This window comes from Natator depressus, chromosome 2 (assembly GCF_965152275.1).
Source record: "Natator depressus isolate rNatDep1 chromosome 2, rNatDep2.hap1, whole genome shotgun sequence".
NCBI classification, from domain to species: domain Eukaryota; kingdom Metazoa; phylum Chordata; order Testudines; family Cheloniidae; genus Natator; species Natator depressus.
Window position 1 is genome coordinate 87,648,437 of NC_134235.1, and position 19,789 is coordinate 87,668,225.

Below are 19,789 nucleotides of genomic sequence, written 5' to 3' on the forward strand. Positions count from 1 at the left end.
GTGCCTTCCTCTCTCCTGATGTGATTTCTGAATGTCTACTATAAATCCCTATCTTCAATGGGAGTTTCAGAATTAAATCCCCGAGAACATTTGTTTTTCCAATCAGCCGCTTTGGGCTCAGAGACAGAGTGCTGAAACTATTTTTATAGTGGGGCTGCTGAGACCCATTGAATCACACTGTAAACCATGTATATGATGGAAACCACTTCAAGGGAAGGGATGCTACAGCACCCTTAGTTCCAGCACATATTCTCAGAGTCACGGTTCTCAAGATTTATCTGTTTTTGTTTTTTTGAAATAGAACACAACGAAGATTACAGAATTCATACTATTTCTAAAATCTGTGTAAGTGAGACTTTTACAAATATCCATCTCTAGTACACTGCCTCAAATTAAGTTGAAACGATAAACCTCTCATTTATCACTGCAATGCAAATGGTACGAGCAAAAGTAAAGCACAACGTATGTTACCTTTTTAATTTCCCTGGTCAGCATACATCTCTCGATTCTCAGCACAGTAGAGATATCAATGTGCTCTCTTGAAATGGAATTGAGCCAAGCTGTAAAACTATCTAGCGTTGCCAGGAAAAGGACCCAGGTGAACTTCAAAATATTAAATATTCTTTTGATGATATTATCTGAGAGGGGGGAAGAGTGACAGAGTTAATGAACATAAGCTTATTTTATTCACATTATGATCCTGTTCTGACATTTCACAACAGCTTGTTCAATTTTTACTTTATTGAATATAATAATCCAGGCTGCAAGACCTTTCTATATCAGCAGCAGGAATGTTTGGAAATGGCTGAAAGCCATGTGGTTTGTTGGGGCTATTTTCCTACCTTTCTATGGCCATGACTAAATGTGAACACGCAGGAAACTTAAAGTGAATCAACTAAAGGTGTGAAGTCAATGTGCATAAGTTAATACATATTAATACCCCCACCTACCTCCCCAACGTGGCTGCTCTCATTCAGGAGTAAAATGGCCTTAATTTGCTGTAACTTAGTCCTGGGGGTTTAACTTTGACTTCACACCTTTAGTCAATTTGCCTGAAGTTTCCTGAGTGTTCCTGTGTAGACATGGCCTGTCTGTCTGACTAGTGTTTGTAATCTTGGAATGCGTTTTTCCCCTCTAAAAGATTGATCCTGATAGTCACATAAGTAATTGTCACCAGCTTCAGAGGAACTCCTCAACTGTGGAAGGGTTTTGCAGGGTAAAGCCCTAAGGGCTAAGCATCTCCTGAGAGGTGCAGACACCCTCAGTTCCATCAGCTTAATGGAAGTTGTGGGCGCTCAGCACCTTGTAGAACTGGGCACTTTATTCATCCATCCGGCATATTCATTTTCTTCTGTCCAGTGGAATTTCTCCTAGCCAGTTCTCCATTCATGCCTGGACCTTGTTAGCCTGAGCTGGTATCTTTGACCTGCCTACAGTTATTACTCTTGTATCTGGGCTACACTGCCTCATCTTATGAGCCCTCTCTTTCTCATATATTCTTGCAACGTGTAATCAGTTGACGTCTACTCTCAAGTCGCTTCATTAGCTGAGATCTTACATATATATTCCTCTTCCACAATAAGACATTGCAAGGAGCGGTGCGTCTAAACACAAAACAGTAGTTTTAGTTGGATTTCTTTTTATGGTTTCAATTCAGCAAACTTGGGTTGAGGAGTACTTTCTGACTTGAATAGGGCTGTTGGCACTATCATTGGTACTTCTCATATGGGTAGGTGCTCCTCTGGGTATTTAGGGGTTTATAGAATACCCCATAAATAGGGGTTTATGCCACTGTTTGCAACCCATCTCCATCCCTCCTGCTCATAGTTTGACAGTGCTTCATGTGCTGCTCTTTCCAAAGCAAAATCTAGCCCTATGTTGTGGTTTCCAAATCTGAAAGAACCAGATATATGTATATAATGCTGACCAAGTGGAAGAATCTGCAATATGCAGCTAGAAGTTTACAGTATGTGTTACGGAACAGACCTATGTCAGCATTATAGGTCTGCTGTTGAGAAGCTTTTTAACAGTGTCAGTACCCAATGTCACCAGACTATGTTGCTCAGCACTTTGGGGTGTGAGTAGTTTGTGTTTTGAAAGGCATGCAAAAGTTGTACACTAACAAAGTAATATGCAGTAGATATCTAGAAATGTTAAAAACAGATGAAATTTCTAATTCAGGGAGCCACCCCACTGCCAAATGATTCCATTGACCCTCCCTCCGTCTCCTCACTTTTTTTGCATTATCATTATCCAATTGCTGTTTTCACTTCCAGTGCTTTTCTGTAACATATGGGTTTGGACGGATTTTATTATTTACTTACCGAAGCATTATTCCTACATACTTTTTCGTACTCATCTCTGGGCTAACCAAAATCTTGTCACTATAAGTTAAAGGTAAAGTTTAATTTTTGTTTCTGATGAGCACTGCAATTTGCCTAAACTTCAGACATAGACGCCGACTCTGTGGGTGCTCCAGGGTTGGAAAAAAAATAGTGGGTGCTCAGCACCCACTGGCAGTCCCCCCAGTCAGCTCCTCCCCCTTCCCCCCAGACCTCCCGCCCACGAGAGATCAGCTGTTGAGCAGCATGCAGGAGTGCTGGGGGGGAGGAGCAAAGGTAGGGTGTGCTCATGGGAGGGTGTGGAACTTGGCGGGGCAGGGATGGGAAGAGGCGGGGTTGGGGTGGAGGTTTGGGGGAAGGGGTGGAGTGGATGGCAGGGCCTGGGGTGGAGCGGGGGTTGAGCACCCCCCGGCAACTCATAAAGATGGCGCCTAAGACTTCACATGTACTCATGCACAATTGAAAAGAAAATGTGATTCTCTATCTCTCACATACACACAGAGCATGTATGCAGACAGTATAAAATGTGTTGAAACACGCCCTCACAATTGTTGGGGTACCATTTGCACAGTTGAGATTAATTGCGTGGCAGTTTCTTCTCACTTAAAAACAAGAAGTCTATTTTACTATTCAGCTATTATAGGTATCCTATAGTCTCACTGAGATGCTTTGCCAATGACTTCCAATTTAATCTAGAAGGTCATTTTTCTCTCAGGGTTGGAGGCAATTTAGTATACATTTTTAATGAGTTTGTGGCTGTTCTGTTCTCTGTCACTTTTTAAAAAACAATCTTTTGGGGATCAATCACATGTAAACATCTTCAGAAAGGGAAAGATATTTATTTTCTTGAGAGACTGTAATACTTAAAGGGTCAAATACCGAGAGAGAATGAACACCTGCTGCCCCCATTGACTTCAATGGGAGAAGCAGCTGTCTAGCAATTTGGTCCAAAGCTGTTAACTAGAATAAGCCTTTCTAATAATTTTTCCTTCCAGTTTTGGTAACACTTTCTTCAATGAATTTTATCTAGGGGATATGTGAAACAGTTAAAAGCAAATATGAAAGATGCTACATGCTTGCTCCAATCAAACCCAATGATAATCCAATTAGCATAATATTTCCCTTTCCTCAACCCTACCAGACCATCCACATTCACTGAAATTCATCTCAGTATGTTAGTTGACCAAGCTACGCCATGAGATAGTAAAAGCTGGAAGAAAGTAAGAACGTTTTCTTCTTTTGAGAAGTGCTGATCTTGTGGGAAAGGGACAAGGTATCTCATGCTTCTGAGCTTTGCTACCTTGTGGTTCACTCTCCGGCACAAGTTTTGCCGGAGAGTAGAGTGCCCTTTCCATTGTAAATACAGGAGATAAATAGCTCTAGAAGAGAAGGTCACACTGCAGCAGGTGAGAACTGGTCAAGGCTAGACTGAAGGGGAAGTCACCTTCTTCTATTCACACCACCTGAAGCCAAGGAGCCAGTCCTGAGGATCTGACCCACATTGTTAGTTTTAGGATGTGGCATAGCTGTACTAATTTCCTAAGCCAGAGAAACCCCTTACCAGCTTATCGTTATTGGCCAAGTTGTTGACTGCCTCTTGTGAGGTGCTGAGCACTCTCAAGTTCCATTGGGAATTAGAATCAATGGGATTTAAGGGCATTTATTACCCTGCAGGAGACATTCAACATTTTGCAGTATTGGTCTCTAACTGAGCCAGAACAGGGTGCTCAGCAGTGCACAACACATAATAAATATAAGGTCCTGGCTCTATTGGCCTTAAAATTTGAATGTCAGATCCTGCACAATAAAAGTCAACAGAAGTTTTGGCACTGACTTGAACGGAAGCAGGACTGGATCCTAAGACAGGCATAATACAATACAGATACATCCACCGGCCAGAAGACTATGCAAATGTTGGTATCTGTTTGTGTACATAGGTTGCGGAAGAGCTTGAGAGTATTTGCTTCTATTGTGAAAGACCTTTTGCTTGGGATTTTTAAAACTACTGGATAAAACACCTGAAAGTGAGAACAATTCTGTACTGTCAGGGAAGTGGACTGGATGATTTAGTAGTCATTATCTCTTCCTCTGTGATTCCATGAATGAACATGTCTGTATTTGGTTAGACTAGAGTCAGTTGTGATTCTGACTAAAGAGATGAAAGCTGGAGAGAATCACGTTGCTTGTATGTTGCCCTTGGGTGACTCACACATTGACCAACGCCATTTATCCCTGCAATCACAATTACAATGCAATACTAGTGCAGCCTTTCTTCTGCCTGCATACCTGGCCCATCTGATTTCTTTTTGACAGGTTCATCGTCTCTCTCTTCATGTTCTACATCTGCAGCACCTGCCAAATTAAAATATAAGCAATGAGTAAAGCCTTTCCCCCAGAGGTTAACATGTAAATCCCACTAGAATTGAAGTGAGAATTCATGCTTATTAAAAAGTACTTGGATCCATCCTGTCTTAGCAGAACAGGTTTCTCCAGATCTCACACGATCCAAGTGAGGGGAAACATTCTAACAATGCAGTTGGAGCTGGTCCATGAAAGATACTGGTTTATTTTTTGTAAGGACATTTTGTTTATCAATTACCTTAAAAGCCAGATCCTTAGATGGTGTAAATCAGTGCAGTCACGTAGATTTCAACCAAGTTATGCCTGTTTACAGCTGCTGAAGATCTAGCCTTAAAAGTTTGCTTGTTAATCCTCTAGAAACTTTAATATGCTAGAATACTTTTTTTAACCTACTTTTGCCTTTAACTCATTGAACTCTAATACTGTCATGCTGATTGAGAACAAATGAATTGACAACAGCATGAAGATGGACCCGATTAGCTGAAACAAAGCAGAAGGGTTGTTTTGAATCCATCATGTACTGTTTTATTTACGTATAAGTGGAACAGTCAGTATAGTGCAGATATTTGTCATTAAAAAAATCACAGACATGACTAAGTGGGTCAAAGAAGTGATCCAATAGTATCTGATACCTGAACATAGCTGTTGTAGCTTCAGTGACAGAAGATAATTCAATAAGCACCAGAGGAAGATACCAGATAGAGGGACTTCTAATGTAACTGCTTCAGGATGAATGTTTTTTTCTAACACACATTGGCAAGAATACTTCTGGTCAGTATTTCTGTTTTTTTAAATGTAGCAAAAACTCAAGAGTTGCAAATCACTTACAAACTGTTTATGTACTCTGAAATGTTTAGTTTTGTGACGCTAAGAAAAGAATGTTAAATTTGAATGTATTTTCTTTGCTGCCTGCCAAATGCATTGTGAACTTAACTGCTGCTGGAAAATGTGTGAATCTACCATAATGAAGTATTCTACATGAAAACTGAAAAATAATTCTTGATTTTTCATGCCTATATGCCAACTCAAGAACTTCTTTTCAGACAATGTGAAACTGGCCATTAAAATTGGCAAATACAGCAAAAATACTGTGTGACTATTCATTTGAATTTTTATATAGATTCATTTGAACTGTGTTAGCTCTTCTATTGTGTTTGCTTTACATATATACATATATTGTAAGGAACAAGTTTACCGGCAAGAACGTTCATAGAAACAATTTTTAAGGGAATATTAGCTAATGTTTGCATAATACAAATTTTGAACTGCAAATTCAAGTCGTTGCAATGGAAAAGTTATGCTCATCAATTTTGGTCTTTGGTGATAAGTGAATCCATTCTACATAAGCTCGTCTTTTAATACACATATTTTTCCGGGGGCATTCCTCGCTTACAAAATAACCTCCCAACTAGTCTCTAGCTTCCTAGATTATGCAGCTTCACACAAAAAGAGGCTTTTTCAAGAAAAAAGGATTCGGAGCATAGCTATCTGTGGTGAGTCAAAGCAATGTAGGGCTAGAAGGGACCTCTAGGGGTCATCAAGCACAGCCCCCTGCACTGAAGCAGGCCCAAGTCAATTCAGACCATCCCTGACAGGTGTTTGTCCAACTGGTTCTTAAAAACCTCCAATGACAGGGATTACACAGCCTCCCTTGGAAGCCTATTCCAGAGCTTAACCACACTTATAGTTAGAAAGCTTTTTCAAATATCTAACCTAAATCTCTCTTTCTTCCGATTAAACCCATTATTTCTTGTCCTTCCTTCAGTGGACACAGAGAACAATTGATCCCCATCCTCTTTATAACAGACCTTAACATATTTGAAGACTTATCAGGTCTCCCCTCAATCTTTTTTTTTTCCCCCAAGCCGAAACATGGCCAATTTTTTTAAGGTCAGGTTTTTTAAACATTTTATCATTTTTGTGGCTCTTCTCTCCAATTTGTCCACATCTTTTCTAAAGTGTGGCACCCAGAATTGGACACGCTATTCCAACAGAGGCCAAACCAGTGCTAAGTAGAGCAGGACAATTATCTCCCACATCTTACATAGGACATTTCTATTAAAACACCCCAGAACTATCCTAGCCTTTTTTGCAATTGCATCGCATTGTTTACTCATATTTAATTTGTGATCCACTATAATACCCAGATCGTTTTTTAGCAGTATTACCACCTAGCCAGTTATTCCCTGTTTTGTAGTTGTGCACTTGATTCTTCCTTCGAAAGTGAAGTACTTTGCACTTAACTTTATTGGATTTCATCTTGTTTATTTCAGACCGACTCTCCAATTTGTCAAGGCCATTTTGAATTCTAATACTGTCCTCCACAGTGCTTGCAACCTCTCCCAGCTTGGTGTCCTCTGCTAATTTTATTAAGCCTACTCTCAACTCCATTAATTAACCCAAGTCATTGATGAAAATATTGAATATTACTGAACCCAGGACTGACCCTGCTGGGATCTCACTCGATATAACCTCCCAGTTTGACAGTGAACCACTGATAACTACTCTTTGAGTATGGCTTTTCAACCATTTGTGTGCACCCACCTTAAAGTAATTTCATCTAGACCACATTTCCCTAGTTTGCCTATGAGAATGTCATGTGGGACTGTAACAAAAGCATTACTAAAATCAAGATATATCACACTTACTGCTTCTCAGCTATCCACTAGGCCAGTAACCCTGTCCAAGAAGAAAATTAGGTTGGCCTTACATGATTTGTTTTTGACAAATCCATGCTGGCTATTCCTTAAAAGTTTATAATCTTCTAGGTGCTTATAAATTGCTTGTTTAATAATTTGTTCCGGTATCTTTCCAGGTATCAAAGTTAGGCTGGCCAATCTATAATTCCCTGGGTCCTCTTTGTTCCCCCTTTTAAAGATACGCATTATGTTTGTCCTTCTCCAGTCCTCTGGGACCTCACCCATCCTCCATGAGTGCTCAAAGATAATTGTTTCAGCTAGCTCTTTAAGTACACTAGGATAAATTTCATCAAGTCCTGCTGATTGGAATACATCTAAGATATATAAATATTCTTTAACTTGTTCTTTCCCTATTTAGGCTTGTGTTCCTTCCTCCTTGCTGTTACATGTTAAGTGACTGGTCACAATTCATCTTTTTAGTGAAGACGGAAGCAAAACAGGTCAGCACAGTATACAGAACACTATACAGTGTCTTCCAGGTAAAGACACAAGGCAAACTCAGTTCAGCACAAAGCACTCCTCCTATTCCCCTGGCAGAATTGAGAGCATTCTGTGATGGTATGGTTGCCTGCCACACCAGGGATTGAAAGAAGAATACGTTTTTGCTTCTTTGTTTGTTTAAAGGGGACTTCTGAAGACCATCCAAAAGCATACACACCATCCCCAGATCCTTTTCGCCTTCGCTTGTCTTCCTTCCCAAACTTTTTCTTCTCTTTGCGCCTCTGTCGAAGTGCAGTTTTAGGATCAGTAATCCACGCCTGATACACAAACTGGAGGAAACAATTCATTTATTTCAAGGTTCTTCATGTTTTGAAAGTAAACAGTAAAATAAACTACACACAGGAATACATATTTAGGGTAAACACAGGGGTAAGCAAACATTTTGAATCTCAATCCAAACACCTTCCCTGCAGATCTGCTGAGTTTTCTTGAACTATTTTTGTCAACATGAAACCAAATGTGAAAATGTTTGTGGGTGAACCAAGTTTCATAAGAACCCACAAAAATTAATGTTCTGTGAATTAAATTTGGGGATTAACACAGTGTTGTACATAGGGCTCACTTCCCCCAAATCTTTCTAATTTATATTTCTACTTTATCAGCATTACAAGTAAGGTGCAATGAAATGGAAACTTTAACAGCAGGTGTTATAACCAATAATCTAAAACATCAAAAATTGTTATTAATATATCAATGCTAGTATTTGTGTCAGCAAATTTAATACCCTTTATGTGATTTTCTTTCTATCTGAGGATTACAGACAGAGGTCTAGTAGTCTATGAACAGTCTACAACTAATAGCCAGGAAACTCCTGAGTTTTCATCCTCATTTTGACAATAAACTTCCTCTGTTGCTTTGGGTAAGTCACTTAACCTTTCTGCCTCAGCTTCTCTATCTGGAAAATGGAGATAATAATACTTACCTGCATCCATGGGATTTCATGGGGATGAATGAGCTAACAGGCCAAATCCTGCTCACCATACTCATATTAATCTGATTTCCGTGAGTGAGTAAGCAGGAGTTTGTCCAATGTTTATAAAATGCTGTAGCAGTGCTAAGTATTATTACCATGTAGCAGTAGTTTGAATAGCTTTGCTGAGGGTGTGGGGGAAGGTTACTGAAAAAAGCAATTATATTTTATTTTTTTTCCAGCACAGTATTACATGAAAGAAGAACTAAAGGCATTAAATACTATTACCTAGCAATTTGAGACAAAAGATGTGTTTTTGTTTTTCTATGATTTTCATTCATTTGCAACTGGCATTCTTCATTTCTAGTCAACAGAAGTTGTTAAGCAAGAAGCACATGATTTCATGCATGAGGGGAAAATAAAGCAAACCAATACAAGCATGCACACAACAACATGAGCACACCTGTGTCTCAGGGAAGCTGGAATTGTCCATTACAGGAAATAACACTGTAAATGTTCCTTTTGTTTATTTGTTTTTGCTATTTTATGAACAGAAATCACTCTGAGGTCTTCCAAACACAATCTTAAGAACTTTCACAAAATTGGCTTTTTGCTGAATTTACAGAAAAAGAAATCTTCTGACTGGTTCTTGTTTGTGAATGTGCGCTCAATAATTGCGAGGGGAAAATGATCTGGTACAGAAGGGAAGCTGGTCTCCTTCCTAGTCTCTCAAGGTCAGCTATTTTCTTTTTACTAGGCTGCTTTGTCCAATGCAAATGCCATGTGAAAAATGTCTTGGCATAGGAGGCATGAAATCCTCTTTGCTTTTTAAGGAGTGTTTGTTAATGGAGAGTGATCTAGAGGTATGTTTATCCAATTTTAATAATGACTTGACCTAGCATACCACATTGGACACTATAGGTGAGGCACTGTCAAAGGCTACTATTGAACAGCTTGCAATCATACTGTAAATAGAGGAGAACATATTGATGATGGAACAGACTGAGATAACGGGGGAAAGGAAGACTGAAGGAAAGAAATGAAATTAATAAACTGACTATAACTCTAGTTACGTTAAACGACAGGGTATTTCAACTTCTGCCAGGGAAAACATATATCTTGCTTTAGAATTTCAGTAGTGGACAACACTTGACAAGCAAGAACTTATAGGCTTATGGTTTGGTGTGGTTAATCAATAATGCATTTAGTGCTTACTCTAAAGTAGTATCATGTTGTGTATCTGGAGTGCTTTACCATGAGCACTATAAAAGGCTGGAATGTGCTAAATTTATTTGAGGAAGACAAAAGAAAATGCTAAGGATGCACAGATCAGATTTATGATGACCTAGACCAGGAAAATAAAGTGCTAGGACAATGAGTTTGGGACAGAATGTGTATTTTGTTAGTTTACTTTTAAGATCTTACTACACTGTCTAAAGATGCATGCAACTTGATGTGACCCTCTTACAATACCTTAGGCAGTAATACCAAAAGAAAACAAAAATTTGGATCTGCATTTTCTCTGAGGTCATAGTTAAAATAAGACAGACAACTTATTGTAGTTTGCGCACTTCAAATAGTTCAACTGATGGCATTTAATATGTAAAAAGCTTTGGACTCTCACAGCTCCTCAGACAGTTCATACAAGAGGAAAAATGCAGGCAAGGGCAGCTGAGTACATTATACCAGAATATTACGTAATGAGGGCACATATTGCACACTAGTGAAATGGCAAATACCTTTGCTGCTCTGATTAAATACTGGAGAATAGTTTTGGGCAGTTTAATGACAGACTTTGGCAAGGCTAAAATGGCTGAAGCAAATTTCCCAATAGCTCTCTACAAAGAAGGACAAAGGAAGAGCAATTAGTAGAAAAAAAGGAAAAGTATTAATAAAAAGTTACCTTTTGTATGATAGTAATTATATACTTGTTATTAAAGGGTTTACATTACTTGAAAACAATGTGATAAAAAGACAACATGTGCTATTTGCTGTAAACTTTCAGCTAGATAATTATTGAGCTTTTTGTATTATCCTAATAAATAAAATGCTTATATAAAACATTATCTTTAAGTCCATAAATGTAAACCCTAGTGAATGGTCAAGCTGATAAGGATATCATTATAAGCCCATGACAGATGACTGTTAGAGGCAATTTATGGTAAAGGCAAATATAGCAGTTAAAAGTAAATATTTAGTAGGGTCTATAACAAACAGCAAGTTAAAGGTTAGTATTGTGCTAATAATGCTACACACATACACAGTGATGGAAGTTGTATGGAACGTGGAAAGCTGACCAAGCAGTTGACAAGCTACTCACAAGCTAACATACTATTCTGCCTCCTCAACTCCACTCTCTGGCAAAAATGCACAGTATTAAGAGCCTTATTCCACCCTCAGTTCTCATGTGCACAACTGGAGATGTGTGCATGGATCAAGAGCCTTATATGGTCAAAGCTCCTAGGTACAGGTAGGATCCTCTAGTCTTAGAAATCAATTATTTCAGTCTCGAACGGTAATGTTTTAACAATATGAAAAACAAAGGACAATGTCAAGTATTTGAGACATCAAATGTGGGTTTTGTTTAAAAGCTAAAACATCTGGCACCACCTAATATTAACAATTACAGTCAACTTTAATGTATGAGAGTATGTTATGAGATGCTTATATCTTAACTCAAGCTCTCTCAGTAAGAACTTCAACTGACAAGCACATTACGTAAAATACCTGGAATGCGGATCTTCGCCGAGGTTCTTCATCATCTTTTTTTTCATCCTCCTCCTCTTCTTCGCTATCCGTCTCAAATAAATAATAATCTCCACTTCTGACCACTAAATGAAACAAAATATTTGCTTATTTCTTATAAAAAAAGGAGCTCTAGGCTGAGCTGAGCCAAAGATGTATAAATAACCAGCCAGTCATTAATGGACTCCAAAGCAGGAGAAATGGAGATGAAACAAGAGACAAACAGGACTCAGTGTCAGACAGATTATTTGGTGTTAGAGTATGTGGTACTTTGGGCATGACAGAGATAAGAATAAGCTAAGAAAACATCACCACAAAGAGGAACAGGGCTGGCAAAATGTAAAGAAAAAGCTTGAAGTAGACCAAGTTATTACATTAAAATATTTGACAGGAACTTGATACATAATTATACCTAAATGTATCCAGGATTGAAGGTTGCTTTCATTTTGTTAGAGAGTAAAATAATCTCAGAAGGTAAATTAACGATTTTACGTAAATTGTACAACTGGACTAAGAGTACAGAACTGCTTTTTTAAATGCTGAGGTATCCTTTAAACTACATAATGGGATGTATGAGTTATTTTCTTCAAACTTTTAAGCTTTGATGAGGTAATGGAAAACCTTGGCTTGTTTAAAATGAATCACTTTAATATTATTAAACATGATCACAAATGAGGTTTTTGCCCATGGATTCAGAAAGGATCTGAAACCTCCATACATTAAAGATGCAGAGTGAATGAACTGGGCCTTATATCCTTGAACAGAAGCATTATTTTGGTATGTAATCAGGTAACAGGCCTAACATGAATGAACAAGGAAAACAAAAGAAATGAAAAATAAGATGACGCGCAAGAGAAAAAACAAAGTCACGGTATTACGTTTGGCAGTGAAGAATGGTAAAGTAAAACCTGCATGTAAACGGAAAGATTTTAAAACAATAGTTACTTAGACTAAATATCACATAGTCACCGAAGACATATGGAACAATATATATTTATATAAAAAGTGTACATTTTACCCTCATTATAAACCTCTAGAAAAATCAAAATAGCTTCAACCCTTCTCAATCATATGTGGCAGTCTACATGTCTCTTTTGTGCTCAGATGGACACTAATAAATCATATTAAATCTTAAACCTGAGATGAAAGTTGCCAGTTCTCTATCCAAACATAGACATGCTACAAGTTGCCATTAAAAACAGAGGCAGTCATGTCTGCTCAGGTGGACCTCTGGGGCTGTGCAGATCTCCATTAACACCAATGGGACTCTGTGGGCTTAAGAGTCCACCTGAATGGATCCGATTGCAGAATTGGGGTCACAAATATTGAATAACAGAAAAATGTTGAAACAAGTACAAATATTTCACACAGGCCTCTAAGAATGTCCCCAGAAGAGATGTTAAAAATGAAAGCTTTCAGAGACATTCATAATTTAAGGCCCCTAACCTGGAGCTGTTTTTCAGGAAAAATTCCAGTTGCTGATAACAGAAGTTGTCCCCACAGACAGGTCAGCAGGATGAGATCTACAGTCTGTGTGATACTTAGGGGTTAATATATTGTAGAGTATTACTGTCATACATTTGCAACTACAGGCACCCTTAAGCCTGGAGCCCCATTGTGCTGCAGTAATGTACAAACACTCACGTAAATTCTCTCTCTCAGCTGTGCACTCAAGTATTTCTGAAGAGACAGTAATATAACAAAACACGCCTCTAACAGCTAATAAGGAATGTTTTAATTGAAAAAGAAAGTATGACTGAACAACAACACCACGCTCTGGCAGATACACCTCAGGATGGAACAGAGAGTACATTAACCACCTACGGGCATTATTAAAACATTTAATAAGTAAAATAATTAATTAATGGCCAGATTTGTGTTCACTCACAGATCCCCTCCCCCCTTCCCATTGAGGAAGGGGATTTTGTGGCAACATTCCTCTTTTTTCCGTGTGTCATGGAGAACTCTGCACAGATGTGGGGATTTGCAAGGGAGGAAGGGGCAGGTCAAGGGAGGGGTAGGGCTTGAGGAGTGGGAACTGTACTATTTTCTCCTCCCCACTCATATCCCATAGTGGGAATCCCCATTTGGGAGCTATCAGAACAGCTGGGAGCTCTGTTTACATCACTCCATTAGAGCAGAACTGTTAAGGGTGGGGATACACAGCCAACAGAGAAGCAAAGAACCTCTATGCAGATGGCTCTGCCACCTGCTGATCCTTTTAGGGCTCAGGGGCCTGTTCCACAGGGACTGAAGGAGCACTGCTTCCCTCATTGGAACAATTTGGGAGACATCTCAATGAGGAAAATCTCACAGATGTTTCCCATCCCATTGTCATCATTATGATCAGAAGGTATCTGAGTACATAACTGTATAAACGGAATGAAAAGGAAACATGGTCCAATTAGCGAACACCAGAACTGGCATAAAACACTGAACTCCAGTAGTGCAGGCTCCTCAACAGAAGTAAACGCACCTACAGCCACAAGCCAAAACACTAAAAAGGAAATGTCTTTAGCCTTTTACAGAAAGTGGTTATAGAAATACTATAAAGGATTTACAAATGGTGGTCCTTCCATGGAGAAGACCTTCCTTTCAGTCGGTATTCATGTCCAAATTGTGGGCCTGATCTTGCAAACACTTACTACAGTAAGTACTATTGTGCTTCTACTCTGTGTAGTCCCCTTTATTTGAATGGACATGGTAGTGAGTCTGCGTGGCAGGGCAGGCAGTGTCTGTAGGCTGAGGCTACATGATGCTTTCCACAGGTTTCTGCTTTATTGCAATAAATAATTTAAATAAGGCTCACTGTTTAAACACCAAAATGCCTGTTGTTCCCTAAGAAAATGATATAATGAGGGTGAAATGAACCAGAAATTGCTGACATCAAGGCCCTGTTTGGGCAGTTCTTCTGTTTACTACAAAACCAGTGTGAGGATTAAGACAGACCATATCCAATTCCTTCCAAAAATACTGTAGTTTAAAATTGTAAGAAAACAGTTGCTAATTGTAGCTTGTGTTTATTTTGCTATTGTTGTTTTAAATGAAACTGAAATGACAAGAAGTAAGCTTTTGAAAAAGGATAGGTCTCTCTAAAGTAATATTATGCTCTTTACAAACAGAAAGACATAGGCACAGTTTACTTGTGACTTGACAGAAACAGGCATGTAATATACTATAAAATACTGTTGGCAAGAACACACATACACAAAAATACAGACATGGACACAAAGAGCATAAAAATATGTCTGGAAAGGAAAAATAAGCAACTCTAGAGGTGCAAGACTGAAAGTGATCATTCATAAATGTTTCAGTTTAACTTTGCACTCTGATCAGTACCATTCACTTGTTAAATAGCCAATACTGACTAACGTGCAATAGATGACTTCTGTGAGCTAAGATCTAGTAACAGGACATATGAGTTTAGGCAATTAAGTGCCATACTCTTCTCTCTTCTGATTTATAAAGGGTGTAAATTAGGGTAGAACCATCCATGTATTATCAGGCTAGCTGTACTGAGTTTTAGGGCTGTAAAGGAATTAAAAATATTATAAGGAGTCTGATGGCACCTCAAAGACTAACAGATTTATTTGGGCATAAGCTTTCGTGGGTAAAGAACCCACTTCTTCAGATGCAAGTTTTTTCCCAGAAAAACCTTTTATTTCCTGTCCCCCATTTAGTAAAAACAAGCACCACCGACTGAATATCAGCTGCACAGTGTAGGGGCAAATTTTGTTGCAACTGCAATGAAGTAAAAAGGACAATTTTTTTGGCGGGGAGGGATCTATGGAAAGATTTGACTTGAGGAAGAAGTTGAAGATCAGAACTGTTCGCCAGTATTAATAGTATAAACTTTTTGCTGGAATGGCTGTCTCAAGTCTCACCAAAACGTCAAAGATTTTGGAAGAAGGCCTTCACTGGCACCATCTGTTCCTATCTCAGAAGCATGAATACAGTTCTACACCTCACATTTAAATGCTTTGTATTTATAAAGGTGGGATTTTCTAGAGCCGTTAGCCTAAATCTACCCTCACTGAAGCCAACAGTAAATCTCCAATTGACTTAAGTGGAAACAGAGTTAGGCAAACTCTCAACACTTTTGAAAACATCACACCAATCAAGGTTCTCATGGTTACTGAGGGACCCATCCTACAGTTCTTATTCAGGTTAATTTCTCATTGATATAACTGATTAATGCGATTTTAAAAGAAGAATATTTTCCATGCACATGGCTTGATTCCATTCTCACTGAAGGCCATGGTGATCTGTGCATGAGATGACAACTGGTGAACCATCTAACTTTGAAAAATAAAACTAATAAGGACTAAGCTCCGGCCCCAAATGCATACAACTAATCAGTATTGGGGCAAAGCTTCTACTCTCAAATTTAAAACCATTTTATCATCTTTTTGGAGGCTTCCCCTTCTTTGTGTGTGAGATAGATTATTTTGGTTCATGTTTTTCTTTGACTGGATATAACTGCAAATGGTCAGAAATACCAAAATCCGCATTACAGAACATTGCTTATTTGTCCCCTGGAGGTTTAAAGTTGAAATCACTGGTTTATACAATCAAGCACTCTATCAAGTCACAATCATAAAACCATGCATAAAAACAAACAAGTTGTGGGAATGCTTTCATTCTGGTCAAGGATATAAGGGGTAAATCCATGTATTTGTAAGATGATTGAGAAAACCTACTGGAAGCATGATCAACCCAAGGCCGCCACCACAGCTTTTTTTTGCCCTTGGTTTTCTCTTTGTCTGCTTCTCCTAAAATAAAATATGGCCAAATATTAATTTTACAAAATGAAAAACACATTTTTACACTTTGTTTAATCACTTATTTTTTGTAATAGATCTAAACTGCATAAGCACATCAGATTTCAGCTCTATTCAATATACTCAGTATGAATGATATTTATGTTTTAAGAGGTAGCCCAGAATGCTAATGATCTATCTTACACAATAAATAAAAAAAAAATAGTATTCCACTCCAAGTACAACAAAAAAGTTCACAGTTTATATTATATATATATATACACACACACACACACACACACATATATAAATAAAATAAATTATCACCATGCAGAAGTGCATTACACACTGATGGATTTCATTGATTTTCCATAAAACTAATGGAAAATAAACAAAAAAAGGTTTATATAGATGTCCAGTGACATTTCATTTGTTAAAATGTTATTGTCTAACAGGCATAAAACTTGCTTGTAAATGCTATAAACATGATTTGGAAACAGCTTCTATTAGTCATCGATGAAGTTAAGTTCTGAAAAAATAATCCATTATTTGTTAACACTCTGAAAAATAAAATTCATTCATAAAAAACAAAGCTGTAAAAGTACATTTCAAATGCCAATAACTTTTTGATCCAAAATTCAACCCCAGTTAGGTATGATTGGAAACAATGGCACTTCATGATATTTTAATCTATACTGTTTCAAACAATAAAAGATGTTTGTGTATTTCAATGGTTTCAAAAAACTCATAGCAGCCAAGAAAAGGTTGCTGGAAAAATCGTAAATCTTTCTCTTTCTGAAACACTACAATTTTTTATAAATACAGCTGTTGCTCAAGTAAATGTCTGTTATTCAGTTCCTTGCTAAAAGACACAAATTTAACCAAAGGTATGTCTGTTTACCTCAAAGCAAATCATTTTCTTAAAATGGAAGTACAAAAGCCAGATATTTATCTGGATGAATCAAGCTTTAAAATGGTATTCCACTAATAATGCCCATCACATCAGTATTTCTCACACACACAGACTTAAGCCTACTGAGTTCCTAGCACTGAGCTCCAACTTCTGATACGTTTATGGCATGGAAACATGCTAGAGGTACCTTCATCATCTTCTTCAGAAGCCTTTTGAATTTCTTGCCCTTCTGTTGATTCTTGGGTCATGCTCAGCATTCTCTCTTTACCCTTTTTGTATTTTTGTTGCCTAGCTTTGATGCGGTCCATCCTAGCAAATGAGATATCATATTCAATCCTTCACCCCTTTGGACCCACAAAGAAACATGACTTTTAAACATATATTACTTATGAGTATACATGTGCACATGCACACACACACACAGAGGAAATTCTGGATGGGATTTTAATAGATTCTCAAATGATTCGGCCATTTGCAAATAAGCCCTGGTCTACACTGGGGGGGGAGGGGGTCGATGTAAGGTACGCAACTTCAGCTTGAGAATAGCGTAACTGAAGTTGACCTACCTACATCGACTTACTGTGGTGTCTTCAGGGTGATGAGTTGACTGCCGCCGCTCCCCTGTCGACTCTGCTTGCGCCTCTCGCGGCGCTGGAGTTGATGGGAGAGTACTCGGGGACCAATTTATCGTGTCTACACTAGATGCGATAAATCGACCCCCGATATATTGATTGCTACCCACCGATCCATCCTACACAGACATACATTAATCTCCCATTTAAAAAGTAGTTAGGGAGCCCTGAAGATGAGCTCTACATGGCCCTGTGAAATAGACCAGAATTGAATCTGAGGCCCAGTGTCTCACTCCAGAGGATGGCAGGGTGTGAGAGTGCTGTGCAGACAGAGCACTCAGCCTGGAGACTGAGAGCACCAGTGATTTAAAAGGGCCTGGGGCTCTGGACACCGCTGCTGCGGTAGCAACGGTGGTGCCCGGAACCCCGGGCCCTTTAAATCGCTACTGGCGCCCCAGGCTGCATAGGCCAGGCAGCCTGGAAGGGCTGGCTGGGGGATGCTGAACCCCCCAGCCCCGCCCCTTTTGCCTGAAGCCCCACCCCTTTTGGGGGCCAGAGCCATCCCCATCCCGTTAAGTGTCCGGAGTTACTTTCACCCCTGTTTATAGTATAAAAATTCAGGCTCAGTCCTGCACTGGGGGCATTGGGGGCTATACTACTGTAGAAGGAGCTCTGGGGGGAAAGCTGCCTCATGCAGAACTTCTCCTGAAGACTCCCACAACTCAGTAGGAGTGTGCATGGTATTATACCCCTTCAAGGGGTGCAGCGTACTTCCTCCTATGCACTCGTGGCTATGACCCTAGCTCCTTTGGGAGTGCAGGGACTTCAGTTTTATTCAAATGTAGCATGGGGTGCAGGGACTGGGGGTTGGGCATTTCTCATGCCCTCCTTCCTCTGAGCCTGAGAAGCCATCTCCACAATCTGGTGCTCAGTAAGAGACTGATCCAAAGGCCACTGAAGCCAGTGGAAGTTTTTTGATTCACTTCAATAGGGTTTTGGATCAGACCCTTAAGTACCCACATTTTGCAATAACTTTTTGAATTTTTTGAACAACTTGTTTAGAATCATCAGGGTCAAAAATTCTAGTGACTAAAAAGTGTCAACATAATTTTCAGTTGATGGATCTGACCATTCGTTAGAAACAAATTATATTCTAGGTCTCTAACTACATTATAGTACATATTCAGTTATATATTTGTACTATAGTCCAATGGATGATCAGATTTCTCTTTTTCCTTGTGTTCAACTACTGCTGGAATTTCTCTAAGTCAGTCAAACTGGTACAGTTGTTTTTGATTTCCTGCTGTGTAGGCAGTTCTCTACATTCTATTGATGTTTATTATTGAATAAAATCAAACAAAGCATGCTTTGGCTTTGTTTTTGTTGAAGTCAGATTTACTGCAAACCCAAAACAATGATTTTTGAATACAGTACATTGGATTTTTGTTTGTTTGTTTTGTTAAGTAACACGATCACCTTGACCTCAAACATATCTATGCAGAATTAAAACAACGATGACTTCCAGTACAGGCATATTGTCTTTTTTTTACAGTTAGGATGAAATTCACCCTAATGCATAGCAGCACCCTCCACAGCACTTATACACCAAGGAAAAGATTTACATGAGGAGAATGGCCACAGAGGAAAGCTTTGTAATGACCTCAGTTGGGTAGGTGTGGACTTGACTGTTGGTAGTGGGTCAGGGGAAGGGTAACTGGATGTTTTGGCATGTGAGTAGCAGATAGATAGGACTTTTAGCACTTAGGGTGGCACGGAAGACAGATTGGGAAATGAGACAAGAACATTAGTAATATGTGATAGAAGCTGAGTGGCTGGGTTGGCTTTATACAGGAAAGGGTTCTCCAGACCAGTCAGAGCGAAAGAAAATATTTTCAGTCAAGATAAAATAGATTCTCATCCTGGGCAAAAGCACCACAAACTAAACAAAAGAACTTATCCACAACAAAGGTCACTATGAATAAAGAC

At 38.9% G+C, this 19,789-nt stretch overlaps 1 protein-coding gene across 1 annotated transcript in view; it reads right to left on the minus strand.

The window, feature by feature from the left end:
• PIEZO2 (piezo type mechanosensitive ion channel component 2) overlaps positions 1-19,789 on the minus strand; it is a 440,411-nt gene that overhangs the window by 53,001 nt on the left and 367,621 nt on the right. Inside the window, exons 32-38 of the mRNA XM_074944649.1 lie at positions 17,419-17,540; positions 16,259-16,330; positions 11,541-11,644; positions 10,553-10,651; positions 8,061-8,172; positions 4,629-4,694; positions 472-638 (exon numbers count right to left, since the gene is read on the minus strand). Coding sequence (XP_074800750.1) covers positions 472-638; positions 4,629-4,694; positions 8,061-8,172; positions 10,553-10,651; positions 11,541-11,644; positions 16,259-16,330; positions 17,419-17,540 — 742 coding nt within the window. The remainder of the gene's footprint in view (positions 1-471; positions 639-4,628; positions 4,695-8,060; positions 8,173-10,552; positions 10,652-11,540; positions 11,645-16,258; positions 16,331-17,418; positions 17,541-19,789) is intronic.